At 34.3% G+C, this 26,092-nt stretch overlaps 1 protein-coding gene across 3 annotated transcripts in view; it reads right to left on the bottom strand.

Annotated features, from left to right (window-relative positions):
• The window catches only part of LOC143211318 (potassium voltage-gated channel protein Shaw), a 163,043-nt gene that overhangs the window by 82,333 nt on the left and 54,618 nt on the right, over window positions 1-26,092 (bottom strand). For all 3 annotated transcript variants that reach the window (XM_076428846.1, XM_076428849.1, XM_076428847.1), the window contains exon 2: window positions 719-1,097. In XM_076428846.1, coding sequence (XP_076284961.1) covers window positions 719-1,045 — 327 coding nt within the window. In that variant the 5' untranslated portion in view covers window positions 1,046-1,097. The remainder of the gene's footprint in view (window positions 1-718; window positions 1,098-26,092) is intronic.

Here is a 26,092-nt window from a genome sequence, read left to right as displayed (position 1 = left end):
AAGCACGTATTGTTATAAAAATTGCAAGGGTTGAAAAATAAATTCAGTGTTGTGATTTTTATAAAACAGTATGTAGCAGTCGCATTTTGTTTTCATTGATCTTCCAATTATAAATTCCACTAGAAATTATTAAATGAATTTCTTCATTCAAGCACGTATTGTTATAAAAATTGCAAGGGTTGAAAAATAAATTCAGTGTTGTGATTTTTATAAAACAGTATGTAGCAGTCGCATTTTGTTTTCATTGATCTTCCAATTATAAATTCCACTAGAAATTATTAAATGAATTTCTTCATTCAAGCACGTATTGTTATAAAAATTGCAAGAGATGAAAAATAAATTTAGTGTTGTGACTTGTATAAAATAGTGTATAGCAATCGCATTTTGTTTTCATTGATGTTGCAAGAATAAATTCCAATAGAAATTATTAAATGAATTTCTTCATGCAAGCACGTATTGTCATAAAAATTGCAAGAGATTTAAATTTTATCAATGTTGTGATTTTTATATAACAATGTATAGCAATCGCATTCTGTGCTCGGTAAAATTAGTGTTAATCTGCATCCACAAATTCGAAACAATTAGGAAAACTGATTTCGATCGTGAAACGTGAGTTTCGTTTCTTAATCTGCATCGACAAAATAGTAAAAGCCACGTCGATAATAGTTCGAGTAAGCAAAGGAAAAAAAAGCGGATAGACGATTCGGTGGTTATGTACCTGAGTGTAGGTCATCCAGCAACATGGCTCCACCTGATTGGAGTCGAGACCCCAGAAATCGAGCTCCTCCTCGAACAGTGGTCCGCAAACATCCGTTGGATAGTGGAGCTTTCCGGTGCGATAGTAATTGAGGACCTGGGCGAAGACCCCCGGATGTCTGTCGAAGAAGTACTCGTTTAGGATGGGGTCGTAGTTCGCGAGGGCCTCGGTCAACCTCGATAGCCTCGTCGCGGGGATCTTCTTCAGGGTCGCCTTGTACGTTTCGTGCCGGATCCCGCCTACATTCAGGACCACGCGGTTCTCCGAATCCGAGTTTATAAGACTCATTTTGATCACGGCTCTGCTACCGCCGGTCCCGACTCAGAGAAACCCACGCGGCCTACAACACAGAAAATAATCATTCGCTCATTTTTTGTCAACCTCCAAAACTCCCTGCAAGATAGTTAACACTATTTATACCAAGAGGTGTCACAAAACACTTTTCAAATTTTATCTTAAAATTATTCTCAAAGTTTAATCTCTTCTCCACAATTACTTTTAGTCCAGTAAACGAAAAGTTGTAGAGGAAAATGGAAGGAACACAATTTTTAACTTTGGGTCTTTGTTTGGACTAGTTGGGAGGTAAACATACTAATAGTCCCCACTCCTAGGACGTGAGCGGAGTGCAGGGGGGCACATAGATGGTCCCCTTTTCGGTTTTCCGCTTATATCTCGGTAACTATGCGTCCTAGCGATGAGACCATTCCATACAAAATTAAAGCTGACAAAATGTGTCACAAGATTGATTTGATTCAGTTTTTCGTTATCTCGCATAGTTTCCGAGATATCCGCGCTCAAAGTTCATGCACCCCGCACACCTCCTAACTAGTCCAAACAAAGTCCCAAAGTTAAAAATTGTGTTCCTTCCATTTCCCTCTACACCCAACTTTATGAGCATTCATTGACTGGACTATTTTTTGGCTTTTCGTGCAATAGTTGTTACACATGCTATTACCTAAAAATTAGTAGATGTCCCGTTTTGAGGTAAAAAGAAATGGTCACGTTAGGTATACAGGATGATCGGTATCTAGTGGTATAACTAAAAAGGGGTTGATTCTACATAAAAAAAGTCGAAATAGGTATACATAAAACCGCGGTAGAAATAGTGTTTTGTGATCCTGTTTTAATAAAAACATAGGTAAACCTTACGTTTAGGGGAGGCAGCTCCGATGATCTTGACCTTGAGATATGTTATAGAGGACAACATTCTGAACAACTTTTGTCATTACAACTACCCGGCGCTCGCTCTTAGTTTTCGAGATATTTGCGAGAAACTATTGCAAATACTGTATTGAATTTTACGTATTCTTGCATGCTTCGTGGCAACGTAAGCTTGTTCCGGGGCGGCATCTGTTTATTTTCTGTTTATAAACACATTGTGGGGATGAGAACTGAGTGTCACTCTATATAGGGTGAGCTTTCAATTTTGAAAGACTACTTCTGGATTTTCGCATGCGTGGTCGGGCTGGCCTGACGACCGGTCCTCTCCGCCCCCCACCACCTAACCCAACTAATTCTGATCGCATAATTTTTGCATTCTATATAGCCTTCATACAGAATTTGAACTAGTAATGGAAAAATCATGCAATCAGAATTAGTTAGGGTTAGGTGGCAGGGGCCGGAGTGTCCATTCATGCGAAAATCCAGAAGTAGTCTTTCAAAATTGAAAGCTCACCCTATATAGAGTGACACTCTGTTCTGATCCCTACAATGTGTTTATAAACAGAAAATAAACAGATGCCGCCCCGGAACAGGCTTACGTTGGCTCGGAGCATGCAAGAATACGTAAAATTCAATACAGTATTTGCAATAGTTTCTCGCAAATATCTCGAAAACTAAGAGCGAGCGCCGGGTAGTTGTAATGACAAAAGTTGTTTAGAATGTTGTCCTCTATAGCATATGTCAAGGTCAAGGTCATCGGAGCTGCCTCCCCTAAACGTAAGTTTTACCAAAACATAAATAATGATTCTGTGAAGGAATGGTTTCATTGGTTCAAACTTACTCCTCGCTTTACGTAGCGGAGATTGGGGAGGATCGATACATTTTAATATTTCCTACATAAAAAACAAAATTTATTAAATTAAAATTATTTTATTTAAAAAAGTAGACTTTCGAGCTGAAAAAACGTGTCCTTTCTTTATTCACATACAGGTATTCGGCATTGTGCATCGATCTTTATAAAATGTCATTAATTTTACGCGAAAAGGCATTCAATTTTAGTTGAAGAATTGTGTTGTTCTTGTTTTTTAAGGTAACTAAAGCTTTCAACAAACTAACGTTACGTCGTAATGCGTGCTCATATTTTTGTTCATTATCACTGCTTTTCATTGTCATTAAAACACGACTATTCTCTTCGTTACAAAACATTCACCTAGTGCTCGTCTCCGAGGAGGAGGATTTTCATTTTTATGTTCTACTTTCTTCATGAAATCTGCCACTCTTGGTTTTTCTCTTTTATCATACTTTTTCTTGAGACGACTTTATGAAACTGGTAATACGGACCGACGCATTTTCATGAAATTTTCCCTTACGTTCTATGCATCTTCCAGTGAAAATGACGTGTTATACAAGTGGGTTCCCCCAATTCTCTGACCGCATAAGAGCGAAATCATGTTGTAGGAATGTCGTGTTGCACAGGGGTTGACCCAACATATTTCAGCACAATTAATCTGGTGGAGCTAGACTGTACGTAATACAGTAGAGTCTCCGATATGCGAACTAACAGGGAGATAAAAGTGTTCGGATAATGAAATTTTCGGATAACAGAACAATCACTTTTCTAATATTTCTGTCAAAATTACTGTACCATTATTCATAACGTTGTTTACTCTATTAAATATGTTGATATCTAGAGTCTCCGATATGCGAACTAACAGGGAGATAAAAGTGTTCGGATAATGAAATTTTCGGATAACAGAACAATCACTTTTCTAATATTTCTGTCAAAATTACTGTACCATTATTCATAACGTTGTTTACTCTATTAAATATGTTGATATCTAGAGTCTCCGATATGCGAACTATCAGGGAGATAAAAGTGTTCCGATAATGAAATGTTTGGATAACAGAACAATCACTTTTCTAATATTTCTGTCAAAATTACTGTACCATTATTCAAAACGTTGTTTACTCTATTAGATATGTTGATATCTAATCTAATCTGATTACTAAACATTCAAGTATTGTAAGAGGTATTATACAGGGTGTCCCACCCGATTTCCGAATCAATTCGGATCAGTTTGTGTCTCAAACTTATTTTTCAACGCAGAATTCTGTTCGTAACTTTCTTATTTTTGATTGCTTATTTATGAAGCCTCCACTGGCACACGGCCGGCTCTTTTCCGGTTAAAATGATATCCCACACGATGCAGTTCGAACTATAATTGTTCGCCTAATCCACGATATAGTGGAGCCTCGACTATCCGAACCAGATCAGACACGACGTCTTCGAGACGATTTTAGAACGTGTTCCAGTGGGAGTTTTGCAATGTTCGAGGGCTTGAATGAAAGGTGAAGAATAGATCACGTTTAAAAAGTCAACAGAGAACCAGTTTACTTACTTGTGTAACGTCTTAGCACGACAGTAATGGTATTTTACAGTTATTTACATTGAAATATCTCCTGAACTACTAACATACATAGGTTAGTACTTTTTTATAACGAATGTTCAGCTGCATCGATTGATGTATTAAGAAATGCATCATTCCATTAAAAAAAATAAAGTTGACCTTTATATGACCTTTACGCGTCCACTCACGAAAAAACTAATAACATCAAAATATGCTCCACTCGATACCATTCAAGCCTCTGCTGAAACATTTTTTGCTACGAGTAACAATAGCAAGAAAATCAAGATGTCGAAATCGGGTGGGACATCCTGTATAAATTTTATATTCATACAAAGAAACAAATTAATATAGAATGGAATTATTGTAGGTTGGAAGAAATGTACCATTTTCGAGTTAAAATATGTAGCTCCGAGTGCAAAGGGATAATAACGTGGCATAACAACTATGACATCGTGCTTATCATGGCCAAATTGAAATATATTGAAAATTTCAAGAGGAAATTATTCACATTGGAAAATATATTTGCAACAATCACAGAATTTTAATCAGCTTTTAAAGTAGAGGCTTCAAATTAAATATGAGCCAGGTACATATTCGTACTATTTTGTTTAACGAAATTATCATAGTTCAAATATTGACTATTTCTCGTAAATTTAGTGTTGAAATACTTTTTGGATCCACTATACATACATGTAAGAAATCAAGTTGCTTGATTCATCCAGAAAACAATAGCTCCTTCAATATTCATCGCAAATTCGCAATCCACGGGAGCATTAAATAAAGATAGAGTGTAGCAGCCAGTTCATTATGAGGTACGCTGTGAGTTACTTGAAGAGTAAGACGGTCTAGCCATAGTCTGAGAATGCTACATCCGCCGACGCATACATGTATAGTAACTGCTTGCATATGTATAATTTATCTTTCAAGAGCTCTTCAGAGTCCCCGTACGCTTCCATTTCTGATCGCTTAAACAGACTTGCAGAAACCAGTCGTTGAAGTTTAACAACACTCTGGTCTTATAAAGCAGCAGCTGTAGAAACTGGATTGTCTGCACCAATTAGAGCATATGACCATCAAGCAATCCAATTATTGCGTTTATATCAGAAATTCTGCTACACCTACAAACAATTCTACTGGCGCTCGATATTTTCAAGTGGCGTTCATTAATATTACTGTGTCATTCAAACTGCCCGAGAGTTTTAACCCTTCGCACTCGGAGCTATTTTCCACTTGAAAATTAAACATTTCTTCCGACCTAGAATATTTTCATTCTCTATGATTCTTTCTTTTTACAGATATGAAATTGATATTGGTGTGCAAATAAGTTCTTTCCCTTTTTGTTTGTACAATCATAACTTCTGACTGAATTCGAATTACTTCCCGATTGTGGCGCCATCTGAAACAGCGTTTTTTTAGCTCTAGGAAGAGTCGTAATGAGCGCACTAAGAGTTTCCAGTCCTATGCAACAATTTCAAAGAATATCGCGTGCGAGAAGCATGCTTAGGAAAACAGCTGTTGAAGCAACTGAAATGGTTTGTGTGACACACTATGGTTCAAACCGACCAAATCTGTGTCAAAATCAAAGAACTTTCGATACAAATGAGATAGAGCGATTAAATTTTTTTTAATGAAAGCTGAAATTTTGCTGAATATGGGATAATTATGAAAATTGTGGTACGAACGTTTTTTAACCTTGAAAGAATTCGTTAAACTTGCACAATTTCAAGAAAATTGTGGTTTTTCCAATACCACGCGTGGAAAAAATTTTTTTTAACATGCGACACATCATTTCCCGTAGATTTTTTCACGCTGATTTTAAGTAAACGTTCAAATACTTCATTATGATTATTTTTAATGTGTTTTATATATGAGAATACAATATTCCTTCAAACTAGTGGGTTACCAAATCATTTCAACGAAAAAATGATTTCATAAGTTGTGTTCACAAAAATCGATTTCTTGCAAAATCCTGAGGTCGTAGATAAATTTTGAAACCAGATTTGAAATAAGCGTGAAAAAGTCTACGGGAAATGATGTGCCGCACGTTAAAAAAAATTTTTTCCGCGCGTGGTATTGGAAAAACCACAATTTTCTGGAAATTGTGCAAGTTTAACGAATTTTTTCAAGGTTAAAAAACGTTCGTACCACAATCTCCATAATTATCCCATATTCTGCAAAGTTTCAGCTTTCATTTAAAAAAAATTTCATCGCTCTATCTCTTTTCTATCGAAAGTTCTTTGATTTTGACACAGATTTCGTCGGTTTGGCCCATAGTGCGGCACTGGGAGAGAACGCTGTATCTTACAGAATATGCAAAAAGTGGTAGGGGAAGAGGTTGGGTTTTGAGACGGGTTGGGTTGTGAGACAGTCGTTTTTATCCATCGCGTCATCGCGATAATTCCAATCTGTTTGTCGTCAAATTTTTGTTTTGACGTCTGCTAGTTTTTGTGCTAGCACCGAGGTGTATAGACGTGTTGCTTATATTAGATACGGACATCGTGTGTAAACACATCGTGTAAAACTTTTACTCATTTTTTTAAAAACATTATTTTGTAGAGTGAATTAATTGAAAAAGGTGAGTGTGATGCATTTTCATTTAGTGTTTTCCTTACATTTTACGATGCAATATTGAGTTTTGCGCATATACGACAAAAACATTGTTTTTTTCTGTCACATTCGGAATGGCATCATGGTTGGGTTATGAGACACCATAGTGGTTGGATTGTGAGACACTAGTTTATTTTTACTAGAAACGAACTAGAACTGTCAAATATCGTTGTTTGTGTTAGAATTAAGTGTTTATTTGTCATTTAACGTTTGTTTTGATTTATTTTTTGAATTTATAGTCATTGTAGGGACCAGTCGAGGAAACTCGAAGTCCTCGAAATTACCTAAGCGTAAAAAAAACAGCTGAACACGATTTATGGTGTGCGTGACTAGACAAAGCTATTTTTGAGAGAACTGTTTAGTTTCACAGTCTGGCAGGATTTTAGCTTTCGTTAGTCACAGTCTCAATAGTCTTCCAACTCTATCAAATGCAACACATGCCAGCGCCCCGTTCATTTGAAGTGTGCCGATATGGGCAGACGTTCGTTTTTCACATGCTAACATTGTGACAGCGATTTGGATGACGAAGAGGAAGATCATCATTGAATCCTTCCATTCATTATACTTTTTTTTTTTACTTTTCTTCGCCATTCTTTGCTTTTTTTCAATCTTTTGCCATTCTTTTTAACTCCTTTGGTCACTTAATGTCTTTAAAATAAATAAAAATTCATTTTTGCATAAAGTTACATGGGTTTTACTTTATATTTTACCACTTTTAGTTGATTTTTCCGAGTGTCTCACAACCCAACTACTTTTTTCAGGAAGCCAAAAAACATGTCCTCGGAAAATTGACCATAAAATTTTACTTGTTTATCAAATCAGGAAACTTTTTACATATAAAAGTTGCGTAATTGCTTCACCTTTCCAACGGTATATAAAACTCTTTGATATCTTCATCAAGCAAAAAGTTACAGACCAAAAACAAAACCCGTCTCATAACCCAACCTCTTCCCCTACCAAAGAAAAAAAAAGAAGCCGGAAATCAAATTTTCAAACTCTCTTGCCAGTATATTATTATTTATTTCATAATAAACTAATATTAATTATTTTTCACGGCGCACAGTTTCGATCAATTTCTACATTAAATAAATATAGCTGAGTGAGGCATGAAACGTTATGATTCGGGTTTGAACCAGATAACGTTTCCGATTCGGATTTGAATCTGCAAAGATGCCAGGTGCTATTCTATTGCTATTCTAATGTAGAAATTGATCGAAACTGTGCGCCGTGAAAAATAATTACTATTTTCAAAAAAGTACGATTTTGAAAAATACCTCCTTTATTATCATAAACTAGTATTGTAGAATTTACTGCAGCTGCTAATTTAATCTAGATATAATTTCGTGTCTTATCAGAAGCCATACCCACTTACATACGACAAGAGTGTATTTAAATATACGCTTATTTAGATAATACGATTGCAAGTGCGCTTTACCAGAGCTTGTAAGAAATACAAAAACATTTATGCACTTCACGCACGTATTTTTTATTTATTTTATCATCTCGAACTCTAATGTAAACATATTTAAATTCGTCCCCACTGAATTATTTGACGCCACATTGATCCGTTTAGTGTTCCTCTTCCTCCGATATTGCATTCCGAAAGCTATCCTGTCGCTATTATAAAGCGATATTCAATACTAATTTCATTGAGACTCGCTTAAATTTCCAATTCCGTCGTTATGATGAATGGTTAAAATCCTTAAATTGAAATGATTTATTCGCTCTCGATATTCCGATCTGCTTAAATTTTTAACGACATCGTTCCACGGAAAAAGCGTTCATTAGTAAAATATATATTTGCACCGGACGATACGATCTGAGGTGCATTTCCCTATACCTTTCCTCGGTTGCTCTAAGTTTTCGCGTTCGCATGCACTTCCAGATTAGTTTCGCAGCCGTTCGATAAGATTTACGATACGAATAAAGGAAACGAACGTTATATTGAAATTATCCAATTACAGTTCGGAGTTCCTCACGAGGTATGAACCGCACGAATATTTTCTAATTATACACATTCGTGACTTCGCCATTGACGTGTGCATATTTAACAATTGCACATAACTGGGACGACTAAAAATATAGCCTCCTTATACTCCTTCTCGGTGGTTAAGTTCTCATCTTTGAGTGCATGCGATACCACTGCCTCCAATTTGGCAGAAACGTGGCTCGAAATTGGCCGATAGCCATTGTGCTGCATCCCCATCGAGCTCCATACTTGAACAAAATTTGAAAGGGATACTACACCTGGCAAAAATTATTCGATCGAACAAATGTCTATTTTACAGTTAGGGTGGATTTATAGTGGAGCTGCGAGCATCGATGATAGCGGCGCGGTGAAAACAAACCAACATGCGTGACAACATTTCGACACATACTAATGAAAAAGTACATATGTATTTTCATTGTTTTTCTTTTTTTTTCGCCGCACAGCTTACCTCGCTGCTCCACTATAAATCCACACTTAGGAGCAAAACTGATCACTAGACTGCGGATTTTATGCATTTATGACAAAAATGGGTAGGTACAATTCAAAGCAGTGGGCATGTAAAAAGTATTTAGGGACATCAATGTGTCATTTTCAGCTTAATAGAATAATTAAAAGAAGAATACTATTTTTATTTGGCTCCTGTGTTCTGTAGTCAATGCAAACATTATTCATTTTGCATAAAGATCCGCAGTCTACTGATCATATATGTACACACACACACACACACACACACACCTTAAATCAGTATAACTTTTTTATGAACGGACCAAACAACTTGAATATCTCTGTAAGGCTAGAAGAATTAGTTTAGTGTGGCGTCCGTCACCAGACTCCCTCCTTACTTTTGAATCAAGAACATTTATAAACTAATATTAATATTTGAGAAGACTGCTTCCGCTGTATCTTTTCTAACGTCCAACCTCGGTCGTAACAGAATATTAAAGCTGTACAACTTACATGTAGAGATTTTGTCTTTAATGATAATACTACTAATTCACAATTTGTACAAGTATATTCAGTGAATTCGGGTTTGACGATGTGGAGATTATGAAGATATCTACCGTCCCTTTGATCCCTACTTCACTGCTAAGTAATTAGGTTTTGCGTTTGGAGATGTGCGTTTAGTCTTAATCAGCTGTAATTAGGTCAACTGTATATTTCCTTTGAAATCTTCTTGTTATATTTGTTTTGTGAAGATTGTTTGCCGATTTATTCGAATCTGAAACAAGACGTCCCAGTTTGTCTTTAATCTACTTAATATTTAAATCTTTTGTTAAATTTTTAAATCTCCTAGGGGATGTTTTTTCCATAAGCTCTACCTGAGCAATTTACTTCTAAAATTACCTTATCAGAATTACTTTTAAAATTACTTTATTTGAACTACTTTCAAAATTACTTTATTAGAATTACTTTCAAAATTATTTTATTAGAATTACTCTTCTAAAATTACTATATTAGAATTACTTTTAAAATTACTTTATTAGAATTACTTTTAAAATTACTTTATTAGAATTACTTCTAAAATTACTTTATTAGAATTACTTCTAAAATTTGTATTAGAATTACTTTCAAAATTACTATATTCGAATTACTTCTAAAATTACTATATTAGAATTACTTTTAAAATTATAATACTATATTCGAATTACTTTTAAAATTACTTTATTGGAATTACTTCTAAAATTACTATATTGGAATTACTTCGAAAATTACTATATTAGATTTACTTTTAAAGTTACTTTATTAGAATTACTTCTAAACTTACTTTATTAGGATCACTTCCAAAATTAGTTTCTATATACGAGTCATACGAGGCATGGTGTATATTTTGGTGTTATTATTATAGTTTTATCGTGAGCGGACGCGTGAAGATCATACGAAGGTCGACTTTATTTTTTAAATGGAATTATGTATTTCTTAATGCATCAATGTTTCTTTAACTATTCAAAATACAAAATCCACTGAAGCCTTGCATAGATTACGTCAACAGCTTGGACGTGAAACGTCGTTAACGACACAAACGTTTACTTTGCATAAATCGTTTGCTGGCGAATGTCAACGCGATCAAAACACACAACGTATCCGCGACGTCTCCAGACAAGCGTTATGACAGAAAACATTCAAGAGGTTCGAGTAGCAGAAAGAAAGTTAAAACAACATTGGAGAGCTCTTGAACCTTCTCTTTGTCGTACAAAATCGCCTGTTAACATAATTTCTGACCACTTAAACAGACATTGAGATGATATCGTTTGTATAATAACATAAGAGGTGAAATCAGCATCCCAGGGCACCGTTCAGTGAAGGAGCTCTCTTCGTGCGGTTAAAAGAAAATGAAAACAATTTAAATTATACAAAAATTTTTGGTTAGTCCAGGGCTCCAAAATTAACGATCCGCCGCTGGGTATCCAGAGTCGTCAGATTAACCCCTTGCCGTATTTTAACGAGTCAGACTCGTCATGTAAATTTTTTAACATAGTCTAGCAAATATTCATGTTATATAACATTCATATTATGTATTTCTTTTTCAATGAAATAAAATTCGATTCGTTTGTAATCAATATTTAAGCATTCAAATAAATGTAGCCATACAAAAAAAATATGAATTTTCTTTTCTCTTCTACGAACTCGGTCATATTTTTAGAAAATTTCACTCGAACACAAAATTAGAGTTCCAGTCTTTTTTCAGTCCCCTACTTAACGGAGTTATTTTGAATTGAAATCTATTCTAGCCGTTTTGTGTTTTTGCAGGGTTGATACTGAAATTTCAATAATGTCATTTAAGAAGAAAATTTTAAAGAAAAAAGACTATGTATTATATTATAAAATCCATAATCTGATTCCTAAAACAATAGGTATTGATTAAACAAATATTCCTAACGGTTTCATTTTACCAGATCCTTACGTACAATGCTGATTTAAAATAGGAAGTACGTAATTTGCAGTTAAGAGTTTGTCAACTAACTTTCGTTTATACAAGTTAACTGTCTCGTTCGAAAGGAATTACGAACTCGGGATTAAGAAGTTGGACTTCGAATTGAATGATCATGAACTTTGCGCCGTACAAAACATCTTTGACATTGGAATCAAACTATTGAATGTATAATTATGCTCTTAGCGATGAATTTTGTTTTACTATTACAAATATATTACATCTATTGGGTTGTGTAATAAATTCCGCAATTTTGTGTTTTGTTAGGCAAAGTACAGGGTGCGCCATTTGTAGGTACCATATGTTAAATGCTTATAAAATAGTGAAAACGTAATTAAATCGAGTTCGGTTTGCGATATTTATTTACTTTGGTTTATACCAATACAAAAAATTCATTTTTTAAATACAACGTCGGGCAAGTAATCGCCTTTATGAACGACGCAAAGAAATGCTCGTTTTTGGGCATTTTCCATAACTTTTTGCAACGTTTCGGGCATTATTTCCGTTATTTCCTTACGGATTGCATCTTTCAGCTCCTGGAGGGACCGCGGCGCGCCAACATAAACTTTTGACTTTAAATATCCCCACAGAAAAAAGTCTGGAGGCGTAACGTTGAAATTCCGTCCATACTTTTGCCTCATACCACGTAAGGTTTTGGTAAATGAGGACTGTTCTCTAAAATATATTTCTACAATATCGATGCGTTGTGCTGGTGTTAAGTTATTCATGGTGAATAATGGTATGAAATGAGCTGTCAAATACACTAGAATATTCTCCGGAATGTTTACGAATAGCAATTGTTTTAGCGTTTAACATATGGTACCTACAGATGGCGCACCCTGTATATGTATACGTGTATATGCATTCGCAAGTCTTTTTCTTGCTCTACAAACCTACCTGCTTCAATTTTTCGGATTAATTAATTTTAATCAGTTATCAGGCTTTTTCAATGGAAGTTTCAGAAGGCAGAAAAATTCATTTTCGAATCTGCCCGACACACAGTGCGTCGGAATGCCCATTTTTTGAACAAAATTCGATATCTTAAAAACTATAAGTCATATAAAAAAATGTTTCAAATAAAAGTTATAGGGTATAAGGAGGAGGTATTTGTTTGGTATTGTTGTAACCTTGAGAAGCTCTATGAAGGTCACTTTTAAAATTTCATACGGTAATGTACATTTTTGATTATGTATTCTAATAGGTGAGGTTAAGACATTTTCAAAACACTACAAAAACATTATTTTTGCATAAACCGTTGTCAAGATATAAGCATCCAAAGTTGGCGTACCGTCTATAGTGGTATTGATTATATGTATTACTACAAGTGAAACGAAAGTCAAAAGTCAAAATCGACTGTATAGTAACGTGTTTATTTTCGTACGATTTTATAATAAATAATAATGATAATAATAAAACCATTTCTCGAAAATCTGTGCGTACGTGGTTTCTGGGTGTCTTCCTAAATAAATATTTTTTAAAATTAAGGGGGCAAGCTTGGGCAGAAAATTTTTATAGAATCCGGTAAAGAATAGTCCTACGAATATTTTCTTGCAAAAATCATAAGACATGTTTTACCTTTTTTACGAAAAGCTTAGTTAAAGTTATAAGAATTTTCGATTTCGTGTTTTAACAAACGGATCACTTTGAATCAATAAAATACGATAAATAATAATTGTAAAACTAGGGAGCCAAAATAACTAGTACACACCTTGAACTAAATGATCCATCGCAAATTATTCAATTTTTCGCTTTACAATACGTTGCATAATGTTTTCCCTTTATGCGCGTACTTGAGGTTATAACACAATAAAAATTGACGTGTCGGATTATGACGGAAGGAACATGTTCTGTTTCAATCGATGTTCAGTTTTTTTTTCTGGCGAATGTTCATGAATAAATGGTATTTTTAAAATAGATTCATGTAAACAGATATACATTTTAAAAATATTGATTTTTTTGATTTTTGCCCTCTTGGCCGACGCACTGTGCGACATCTCACTTAAGTTGTGTGGCACCCCAGCTCCAAGTTTTTGAGTAAAACCCATGGAGTGAAGATGCTTAGCGATGGTAAATGATTAGTGGTAAGTGGTAAGTGACAGCGGAAGAAAAATAAAATACAAAAAACGCGGGAATTTATTACACAATCCAATGCTACTACGAATTCAAAAAGTTGCTTGCTCCTTGTACCAACGGGAATATACACAACAATGCTCGGAACAAGGACTTTAGGAAATAAGGAAGCTTCCTTGCTTGGCTTCGTGCATTGTCCTGGGATTTCCGGAGTCAACTCTTGTTTAAAAATTGTTAATGGCATAACCTTAGTAATTGCGGCTTTTAACTGCCTCGAAATTTCCGCTTTGTTATGCTGGAGTCAAAGAAAGAATTGTCTTAAAATGACCTTCCCCGAGTCGCCCAATACACGGCAGATAAGAATTTCTTCATTTTCTTGCTTACAAGCCACTTTTGCTAATTGCATTAAACGAGGCAAGCATAATAAGAAATAATAACCAGAATGCGCAGATTTTATTCATTTATGAGGAAAACGAGTTGGCACAATTTCATGCAATAGAGAGATTAAAATATTGGTGAAATTATTATTTAAGAGACAAAGAAACTTCTGAATGACTGCTGTGTCTTGCAATTGGTTGCAGACAATGTTTATTTAGTGTAGAAATCCGCAGTCTAGTGATTACAAATTTGATATTCGAACATTTTGTTTGCCTTCTGTTACTGTTGTAAGATAATTGGTTGGGGTTAAGAACAGCCACCACGTGTTTGTCTTTGAAATTAATAAATACATATACAGGGTGTTCGACTATAAGCGGGAGAAAAGTTACGAGGTGGCCCCTCTCCGCCCCCCACCGCCTAATCCTAACTAATTCTGATCGCATAATCTTTTCATTCTATATAGCGAATATCAGATAGGTTGAAATCACGTACGATAGGAGACTAGTGACAAGCTATGATAGTATACGTATCAGGATCACGAGATTTCCATGAAATCGTATCAAAAGCTCTGCTCCAGTGATATTTCAGCCCTGTCGAAGCGTGATTAATGTATCATTTCTAACTGTTTCGTGAAGCTTTCAATATCGTGTAAGTATCGGGCTATTCGTATGAAAATGCGGCGTCATCGTCAAATGCGAGTTCGAAAGAGCCGTGTGAGAATAGTTCCAAGGCGTGAGACGTAATTCCGAAGTGTCGATGGTCGTTTCCCCCGTAAGGAGCGAAACTGAACCAATAACCACAAGTTTTGTATAAATCATTATTTATTGCTAGGAATATAGAAGAATAACAAAAAATCAACATTATAATTATTTTTATCATAGTTAGAAGTAGCTTAAGAAATTTTTTTCAATAATTAATGTCTCCTCGTTTAGCAATGACAACAAAAATAGATTGACTCGGTTTTGCACCGGTCCTTACAAGAAATGTTTACGTGGGCATGTTCTAGTAGTATGTTTACAGCTAGCACTTTGGTATGTTTACAAACTATTAGTCTACGTTTTAACACTCGGTTCTTCGCAATCAGTCGAACAGAAAAGCACGCAAGTGAAGTAAGAATAAATATGAAGTCAATTGCTCCAAATTGTGTAAAAAAAAGTCATTTCTCTTTTGAATGACGGCTTGTCAACGCGTAAGACAGCGGAAACTTGCAGTGCTAGTCAATCGACAGTGCAGAGAATAAGAAAAAAATACTGTAGAAGTATATTATTAAATGTTGGAGGAAGACCAAAAATATTAACACCGCAGGATGAACGAAGGATTATACGGTTTGTCACATCTGGTGAAGCTTCAAGTTCCATTATGTCTGCAAAATTATTAAAAGAAGATACGAGTATACAAATACGTCAGTGGACAGCACGAAGAACCCTCAAAGGAGCTGAGTTTAGAAGCATTAAGAAAATAAAGAAGCCAATGTTATCGAAAAAAAATATTAAACGTCGTTTGGAATTTGCTACAAAATATCAAAACTGGACAACTACTGACTGGGAACGGGTTATTTGGTCAGACAAGATCAAAATTAACAGAATTTGTTCAGATGGCATGTCTTGGTGCTGGATTCGTAAAACTGAAAGGCTTAAACCACGACATGTGAAACAAACGTTAAAGCATGGAGGCGGATCCCTAATGTTCTGGAGGTGCCTAACAGCATTTGGTGTTGTCCATGAATCAGTACATGTACAAGGATATTTTACAAGATCATCTCATAGATGCTGTTGAAAATATGCCTTTTGAAGAAAAAAATGTAATTTTTATGCATGACCGAGACCCTAAGCACACTGCCAAAAGTGTAAAAAATTGGCTCAGAACTAAAAATTTTCTGTTCTGGATTGGCCTGTACAGAGCCCCGACCTTAACCCCATAGAGAATCTATGGGGTTTACTAAAAAGACGACTTCGAGATTCATATGACTACCAACCAACTTCAATCACAGATTTGTATGATAGAATTCAAGAACAGTGGGAACAAATATCTCCGGATTATTGCAAAAAATTAGTAGAAAGTATTGGCGAATTAGTGCAGTTTTACAAGCACAAGGGTGGTGGACGAAATATGAAAAATAAACAATATATTAAATATTGCCAAGTATATTGGACGTGGTGCAAAACCGAGTCAATCTATTTTTGTTGTCATTGCTAAACGAGGAGACATTAATTATTGAAAAAATTTCTTAAGTTACTTCTAACTATAATAAAAATAATTATAATGTTGATTTTTTGTTATTCTTCTATACTCCTAGCAATAAATAATGATTCATACAAAACTTGTGGTTATTGGTTCAGTTTCGCTCCTTACTGTACATAACAGGGTATCCCAGAAACTGTGTCGGAAAGAGAAAGGGCTGATTCCTGAGGTGATTCAAATTCTTTTCGAGTTATTAACCCCTTGCCGTATCATTTTCTTCACAGTTACAATGATTAAAACGTCTTTATCTCGGAAAAGAAACTTTATATTTTTTGTATGGCTACGTTTATTTTAATGCTTGAACATTGTTTACAAAACGAATCAAATTTTATTTCATTTCGAAAGAAAGGCGCTTTGTTTAACCCTTTGCACTCGGAGAGCTATTCCAACTCGAAAATTCAACATTTCTTCCGACCTAGAATAACTTGATTCTATTTTAAATGTTTAGTAATTGATTAGATACTAGGTTCTGTAGCAACATTAGCATGGGCCCCTACCATGCCCGAAGAGTGTTATCATTCATGATGTAAATTATTTAAATGAAAAAGTGCCGTGGAAATAATTTCCACTTTTGTAGAATCACCCATATGCAGAATTTGTGTTAATATTTATTGCTCGTACCACGATTTATAAAGCTTCCGCATTAAAAGTAATAAAATTAAATCCTCTTTTCATGAAAATCTATATTTACCATACAGCTGCTTTTGTTTAATTTTAATTCATTTTAGTATTATACATGAAAAGTTTGTAATAATATGCGGAGGATCGTCGATAAGAATGTACATGTAAAATATTTTACCAAGGCCTATCGTTTGCACAGGTTTTAACAAAATCGGCTTATCCGATTAGAATGTGCTCACTGTTAGTTTAGCATGACCAATTACCTTATTTGTGGCTGTGCCACGCGCGAGATCGAGTACACCCTATATGAATATTTCAGTAAAGTCTTAGTTTAATCCTCCACCGCCACTATGCGGTTTATCATCGCATTAATGCAGATAATTTGTTGTATTTATTCCGCACCCGCTTTCCTAATACTGTGATGCTCTGTTTAGTATAGGTAACTCTTAAAATATTATCGAAATCGCAGTGAAAATTTATTTGAATTTTATTTAAATTTAATTTAAATTGAATTTGAAAGTTATTTGAATTATTTTAAAGTTTGATTATTATTTGCCGAGATATTGAACCAACAAGAGTTGTGGATTTTTTTTCAGGAAATATAGTTTAATATAGGAAATATAAATAAAAAATTAAGTTGAAATTGTTGTTCAGTACGTCGAGAAATTTGTATCGAATAGATAAGTCTTGTTGTAAATCGATCAGTTTATTAGTTTTAGAGTTATTGTCTCTCACTAAACAAGCTGTAAAATCTTCATTTTTTGTAATTAACCCTTGTGTAGTCAATGGGGTATCTGGGTACACATTTACCGTATTTCTTTTAACAATTTGTTAATGTTCCTTTAAGAAATGTTAATCTAAAAACCTCTGATCTAATCTTCTAAAATCAAGCTTGAAAATGCAGCGAATACACGTGTGTTATATTGTATAGGAATCGTCTGATGCGTCTGACCATAATCGACCAATTCTACTTTGCGCCTATACAGTGGCGGACAAAAGTTTAAGACCCCTCTAAAGAAGACGATGACTTTTTTAATATTGTACTATACGATTTGAACTTTTTTGGGAAGCTAGAGCAATTAGTTTACTAAAGGATGTGAAAAGAAATTTTGTCAAAAATTGCAATTGATCGGAATTGTTGAAAAAATACTAAAAGTTGAATTTTTAACTTTTTTATGTGGGCCTATATTGAAAATTTAAAAAATACGTTTTGTAGATCTGTGTCAATTAAACATATTCTGAAAATTTCGTCAAAATCGGTCGACGTTGCAATGAGCTACAAACGTTTAAAGATGGTAAAAATTGCAGATTTTCACGATTTATTGCCGAAACTCTGTATATGTACAATATAACCACATATAAAACTATAATATATACTACTTGTGTAATGTTATGCGTCGCGTTTAAAAAGAAATAATTGATCAAGAAGAGACTTAATACCCTGATAAGAATTATTAATTGGAGTCGTAAGAAACATTGCACTGTACATTATACCATTATAATGACGTAATTTTATTTGTTTTTCAATATTTAACTATGTTCCACCAATCCGACCATCTTGAAACTTTTTTATATGTTAGATAAGCAACAGAACATTGTTCTTGAATTTTTTGGAAGTGGTCACTCCATGGGTTGCTTGCAATTCTCACCCCTAAAAGATTTAATGATTTTTTTCCACCCTTAATAATTTGATCACAATGGTGAAAAGAATGTATGATAAGAAGGAGGTAAGTTCGAGTATTTTCGTTTTTTTTAAATCTGAATATCTTAATTAACAACCGAGAAAAAAAATGATACAGTTAAGGGTATTTAGCCTCATATCATCCTTATACGAAGGGTTAGCGACTTCAAATTTTAGGGGGTTATCTTTCAACCTAAAACCATTGTTTTCCACACAATATCAATAAAAATTATGGGTGGGACCGCTGGACCAATCTTAGCCTGCTAGACTTTAATTGGCGATAAATCTAGTGTTAAAACTGTTACAAAACGATAGATTTCGCTGCACTGATCGCGAAACTTGGTCCGAATCCGCGTGATATATGACTCCAGGTCATACTCTAATTACACCTGATCGGTATATACTGTATGTCCACGGAATAGTACAATCATTCTCGAATTACGTCGTCGAATAAAGGATTAATTCGGCCTTCGGACGGTCACAATTGCAGACAGCTGTCCTCGTGATCGCGGCAAATGAAGGGCGCCCAGCTGAAACCGCACGAACCCCGTTGTCTGCGCTATTTGCGAAATCGGAGTTCCTTTTCGAGGGAAACCTCCCGTGCGGAATTGGTTTCGAATTACTTAAGATCAAAGTTAAACTTTTCCGGTCTGTCCCTATCATCGATTGTATTGTTTGCAAACCCCGAAGCGCTCCAATTAGCTTTGACGCAGCGAAATGACGTAGCCAAATTGAAATAAAAATGGCCGTCACGCCACCATTCTCGAAATGAAATAATACCAAATAGGTGAACGGCGTCGGTGTCATTACATATCGATACAAATTAAATTAAATGGTCAATTTCCTTTCTTCCGAAAGAGAATGTGGAAACTGCAAAGTAGTCCAGTCAATGAATGCTCATAAGGGGGGCGTAGAGGGAAATGAAAGGAACACAATTTTTAACTTTGGAACTTTGTTTGGACTAGTTAGGAGGTAAACAGACTAAAAGTCCCTACTCCTAGGAGGTGAGCAGGCTAGAGGGGGGCACGTAGAAGGGCTTATTCGGTTTTCCGTTTATATCTCGGAAACTATGTATCCTAGCGACAATACCATTCCATACAAAATTAAAGCTGACAAAATGTGCTACAAGATTGATTGCATTCAGTTTTTCGCTATCTCGCATAGATTCCGAGATATCCGTGCTCAAAGTTCACTAATTGTGCTGAAGCTAGTCAAGTAAGGCAAAAATTTCTTTTTCACAGTTCGTGAACTTTGAGCGCGGATATCTCGGAAACTATGCGTCCTAGCGATAAGACCATTCCATACAATATTAAAGCTGACAAAATGTGCCATAAGATTGAGTCGATTCAGTTTTTCGCTATCTCGCATAGTTTCCTAGATATCTGCGCCCAGGTTTCACTAATTGTGAAAAAGAAATTTTTGCCTTATTTGATCAGCTAACTCTTCAGCACAATTAGTGAACTTTGAGCGCGGATATCTCGGAAACTATGCAAGTTAGCGAAAAACTGAATGAAATCAATCTTGTGGCACATTTTGTCAGCTTTAATTTTGTATGGAATGGTCTTATCGCTAGGACGCATAGTTTCCGAGATATCCGCGCTCAAAGTTGACTAATTGTGAAAAAGAAATTTTTGCCTTACATGACTAGCTTCAGCACAATTAGTGAACTTTGAGCACGGATATCTCGGAAACTATGCAAGATAGCGAAAAACTGAATGCAATCAATCTTGTGGAACATTTTGTCAGCTTTAATTTTGTATGGAATGGTCTCATCGCTAGGACGCATAGTTTTTGAGATATCCGCGCTCAAATTTCACTAATTGTAAAAAAGAAATTTTTGCCTTACTTGACTAGTTAACTCTTCAGCACAATTAGTGAGCTGTGAGCGCGGATATCTCGGAAAGTATGCGAGATAACGAAGAACTGAATCCAGTCAATCCTGTGGCACATTTTGTCAGCTTTAATATTGTGTGGAATGGTCTTATCGCTAGGACGCATATGTATAGTGTCCGAGATATACGCGGAAAACCGAAAAAGGGAACCTTCTACGTGCCCCCCGCACCTCGCTCACCTTCTAGGAGTGGGGACTTTTAGTATGTTTACCTCCTCACTAGTCCAAACAAAGACCAAAAGTTATAAATTGTGTTCCTTCCATTTCCTTCTACTACTTTTCGTTGACTGGACTAAAGATAGAAACTTCAATTCTCCCTTGTTCGTCGACATTTTGACACCTAGGTAAACTGATCTACGAGATTATTGCGCCCAGTACACTTGGTGTACTAAATGTAGCTTGCTGCGTCTGAATACGAGTACATTGCATTGTTTTGATTGTACTATTGTTCATAATAGGTGTGGCTTGATGGGATTGTACCAGAATTTCTGGTGGCAGTCAACGCGTTAAGAGAATTATACAGGTTGTACCACAGTTTTCCATACAAAGTTTCCCAACGTATTCTACATACATATGAAAATGAGACTAAAATGCTTTGACTACTTCGTGGTAAAGTTAATAAAAAATAAATAAAACTTAAAGATACGTATTCATGTTTATAAATAATTATACACATTGGTCAATAGACAGCGGATGTTATGCATTTATGGTAAAAATTAGTAGGTTTAATTTGAAACAGTAGAAAAATTCGAAAAATTTAAAGATACTGTTATATTATATTCAACCTATTAAATTAAGAAATCACATTTTATATTTCACTCCAGTTTTTGTTGTAATTCATGTAAAAAAAATTCTATTTTGCATAAAGATCCGCTGTCTATTGATCAAACATTGTCACCTTAATTGTGGAGTACATACTGATCCAGTTTATTAATAATAACATAAAAATTTCCCCTCAATTTTTAATTTTATATAAATCACTTTACTAATTTATATTTTAATTTAAAATTTTCCCTCAATTTTAATTTTTATATAAATCACCAAAATTATTTTCTATATAAATTCTGTAGAATTAATTATTCTTATAATAATTTATGTATTTTATACTTTTATGACAAAAATGAGTAGGTGAGTGAGTAGTGAAATAATTGAAGGACATTGCATTAAAATTATTAGTGGAAAATATAAGTTTATATTTAGCTCCTGTGTCTTGCAATTAATGCGATATTATTTTATTGTGCACAAAGATCCGTAATCTACTAATAATTATATATAAATTATATTGCTAATATTTCAAAGTGTCGAATTAGTTAAAACGGAGAATCAAATTTGTTTTAGCTTTTCAAATTTGTATCGATCTTTTTTGTTGATTACATAGATATTGTAAAATATATATTCATTCTTGCAAACATTATTCGATTATCCGAAAATTCGATTACGCGAACATGTCGCCTGACTAGTTCGTATAATTGTGATTTCATTGCATCACTGATCTATGATATTATTAAACTGCACCGAAAATGTCTTCAATAGAAACCATTGTTATCAATACATAGATAGATTTGGAGATTATTCAAAACAGATCTGTTAATTATTGACAACAATGGAGATTATTTTTGTTTGAAATTCAGACAATTAATTTTTATTTTGTTTAAGAATTAGAGAGTCGCCGCGAAAAGTATGTTGATCAGGGACCAAAAATAAAATATGTGTCACTTTTGTGACATTTCTTTAGCCGATGTTACTACGAAATGTTTTGTAAGCATTGTTTATGGTATCAAAGACACTTTAAATTTAACATGTATAATCATGATACTTATACTGTTACTATAGGAATAAAAGTATTTTATAATTCGTAATATGACTTCTATTTTTTAAGCGTGAAACTTTTCATTTCGAAGCATTCGAATACATTCGTGACTCACTGTATGAAGTGAAGTATATGCAACAGTAATTTGTCAATATTTTTAACCGACTACGAAAAAGGAGGAGGTTACTCAATTCTAGATAGACCAATCGGAACGAAACCTTTTCCATGTTGTAGAGTATGTTCCCGGGATGGTCCCGTGCAAAAAAATTTTACATTTTTTTATTAATTACGATTTTATTTGCGAAAATGTAGGGTGGTGATGCCGTTGTGAACTCCGCTGAATGTTAGATATTAGGAACAGTAACGACGCGACGTCGTTACCGTTATCGATTGCGGCTTTCAGATATTTATAAATTACGATTTGGAATGTGACGGCTGACAGAGATAAAAAGTATGAAATAAAAAAAAATTTTATAAAAAAAAATTGAACCGACTTCGAAAAAACGCACTAAAAAGTATCAAATAATTTCCGTTTAATTTATGTGAATACACACGAACTTAAATACAATACAATCTTTTCGGAGGCGGCGCAAAAATTAAAAATTTTCCAGTTGACAGATGTTGCTGATTATGATTTCATTGGAATATGGTGGGCTTGGAAATCAGTAAGTGGGAAGAGAAGATACATTAATATGTGAAAGCATGTAAAAGAATTTAAGGATTTTCGTAATTTCCAGTGTCGAAAATTTTCAATTTTGCGCCGCTTCCGAAAAGATTGTATTGTATTTAAGTTCGTGTGTATTCACATAAATTAAATGGAAATTATTTTATCCTTTTTGGTGCGTTTTTTCGAAGTCGGTTTAATTTTTTTTTATCATTATTATTGTAGAAACATATATGTAGCTATATTTAGATGTTTCAGCGATCTCTGAATTTTATCTATAGCCAGTTTGGTAAAATTTCTAATATATTGGTTCAAATATATGGTGCCTTAAAATTAAGTTGATATTACAATCCTCAAGATCAGCGCAGAATTCGAACGGACCAGCTTATAATCCATTATCAAGAATAATCAAAGTATATATTTTGCTCCTCAACTGCTGCACTTGTACGGTTTCGTGTATGCTTACCATTTGACGGCCCGGAATGACCTAATTTATAATCTCCTTCTCTTTGCTCTCCCTCTCTCACAGCAGATTACACAGAAGCGTTTTATTCCTGAATATTTATTTAAAGAACTTCATTTGAATGAACAAGCTTTATTTTAGATTTTATAGTAATTGGAAGTTTAAACGAACCAGCACACGCTGCTTGTCGTGTGTAAATATACGTGGTGCATATTGTTTAAATAGATATCTTCGTGATGAGCAATCGTGTAATGTTTAATGTAAATCTGCTGTCTCTGTACAAAATTTTACTATTTACTTTCATTTATTATTTCTAAAAAGATTTGATCCTTTGTCAGACGTGTAAGAGTCACGTAGAGGTCACGCAAACGTAGGAGACGCCATACTTTTGCATTAAGGGCCAATAACAATTTTCATAATAATTAAAACAATTAATTTTTTCTTATAATGGTACATCCATATATTTGAAGAAACAGAAGTAGTTTTTAACCTACCTAAAAATTGCTGTACCATTATCCAAAATATTGTTTTTACATAATTAAATAATTTTGTATCTAATCAATTACTAAATATTTAAATATTCTATGATATATGATATCACTTTGATATTCATACATAGAAAAGAAGATTAAAATAGAATGAAATTATTCTAGGTTGGAAGAAATGTTTAATTTTCCAGTTAAAGTAGCTCCCAGTGCGAAGGGTTAATTTTGTTACGTAAAAGTACATGAAAATAAAATAAAAGATACGTTGGTAAAATGGCGTCTGCCCCACACCATGTGGGAGAGATTCCATCTGTCTTAATTCCCCCAATCCATATTTTCTTCTGGCGCTGCAAATGGTCCTAATCAATATTTTCTTGTGTTTCCAGATTTTTGGCCATAAATCACGGCGTTCGTAACCAGAGTGTGGCAAATTTTTATTTAAATAATAAATATTACACAAACGTGTGATTGTAATTGCAAATATTACCTACCTTTTTATCTAAATATAAGTCATTTAAATAATGCCAAAAAAGTGATCTATCTATTATTTCTTATTTGCAAATAAACGAGTGCTTCTTATTTGGAACGAGGTGGAAATTGTATTTGTAAATAACAATTAACTTTTAAACTATTAACTTTATTATTTTAAATACTTTATTTAGACTTGTTCAAATAACAAATAATTCTTTTCGCTTTTTTTATTTGAATGTCCATGTAACAAATAACTTGTTATTTAAATAATCATTTATTTAAATATCGCCCAACACTGTTCGTAACGCAAAACGAAACGGCAAAATGGTTGCCAACAAATTTTCCTTCCATTTGTCAAAATTCTTATCAACACGTCCACGAACCAGCAGGGATATTTGACAACCATCACTCAATTTCACACATAGCAATCGTAACAAAACCGATCTGATAAAATGCACGACACAGCCAGAATTCGACAAAATAGAATTTCAAATCGATATAGAATGCAACTCGAGATCTCGATAGAAAACGTCACGATACGAAACGGAAAGAATGCATATTGAAACACGTTGGTGTCACGGATGGAACAGGAAACTTGCACAGAACGTGACACATTCTAACAACGAAATACAGTGGGAATCCAAAAAGTGTTTGAACACTAAATTTCCGATTCTCGAGAAATTCTTGATATTTGAACTATGATAACTTCGTTGAAAAAAAATAGTACAATAATAAGTTTGGACTCTTTTTAAAGCTGAAGCTAATTTTTCTGGTTGAAAATACTACAAATTGAGTCGTCTGTAAATTTTGTTTAAACTTTATCATATGAGACCAAGAAAATTTTGGACTTTATAAAATACAATACTGTAGATGTTAACGAGAAAATGCCAACAGCCAAAATGCCAAAAATTCACCGGTTCAAAAGTTATGTGTGTTTAAAATTGGACGATTTGAAGCGTTTTTGATAGAGAAGGGCGCCGCCATGTTGGTATGTACCTAGCGCCGCGCGTCGTCTAATGAGTGGAGCTAGGTGGTACCATAAGAGAGTATTTGAACACTAATTAATTAGACAGCGAATCTTTGTGCAAAATGAAAATTTTCTACCTCAAATTTATTTTCTTTCGTAATATGTTAAAATCCATCTAATATTTCTACTGTTTTAAATTACACCTACTCACTTTTGCTACAACCGCATAAAATCCGCTGTCTACTAATTATTGAATTGTTGAGTTCAGAAAAAAGTTCCATTTATTATCTTGCAATTTACAGACTGTGTACAGCTGACACAAATGCATTTTCTTAAATTTTCAAAGCAAGCCCCGATAATGAAATTGTAAAAACTAATCTATATACATAAAAATCAAATGCTGTTCGTTGGTAAGCGCATCACTTGAGAATGGCTGGACCAATTTGGCTAATTGTTTTTTTAAAATGTTCGTATTAGTCCGAAGTAGGTTGTAGGATA

Source organism: Lasioglossum baleicum, chromosome 8 (genome assembly GCF_051020765.1).
Source record: "Lasioglossum baleicum chromosome 8, iyLasBale1, whole genome shotgun sequence".
In the NCBI taxonomy this organism is placed as follows: Eukaryota; Metazoa; Arthropoda; class Insecta; order Hymenoptera; family Halictidae; genus Lasioglossum; species Lasioglossum baleicum.
The sequence above is the reverse complement of the archived record's forward strand: the minus strand, read 5'-3'. Positions and strand labels throughout refer to the sequence as shown.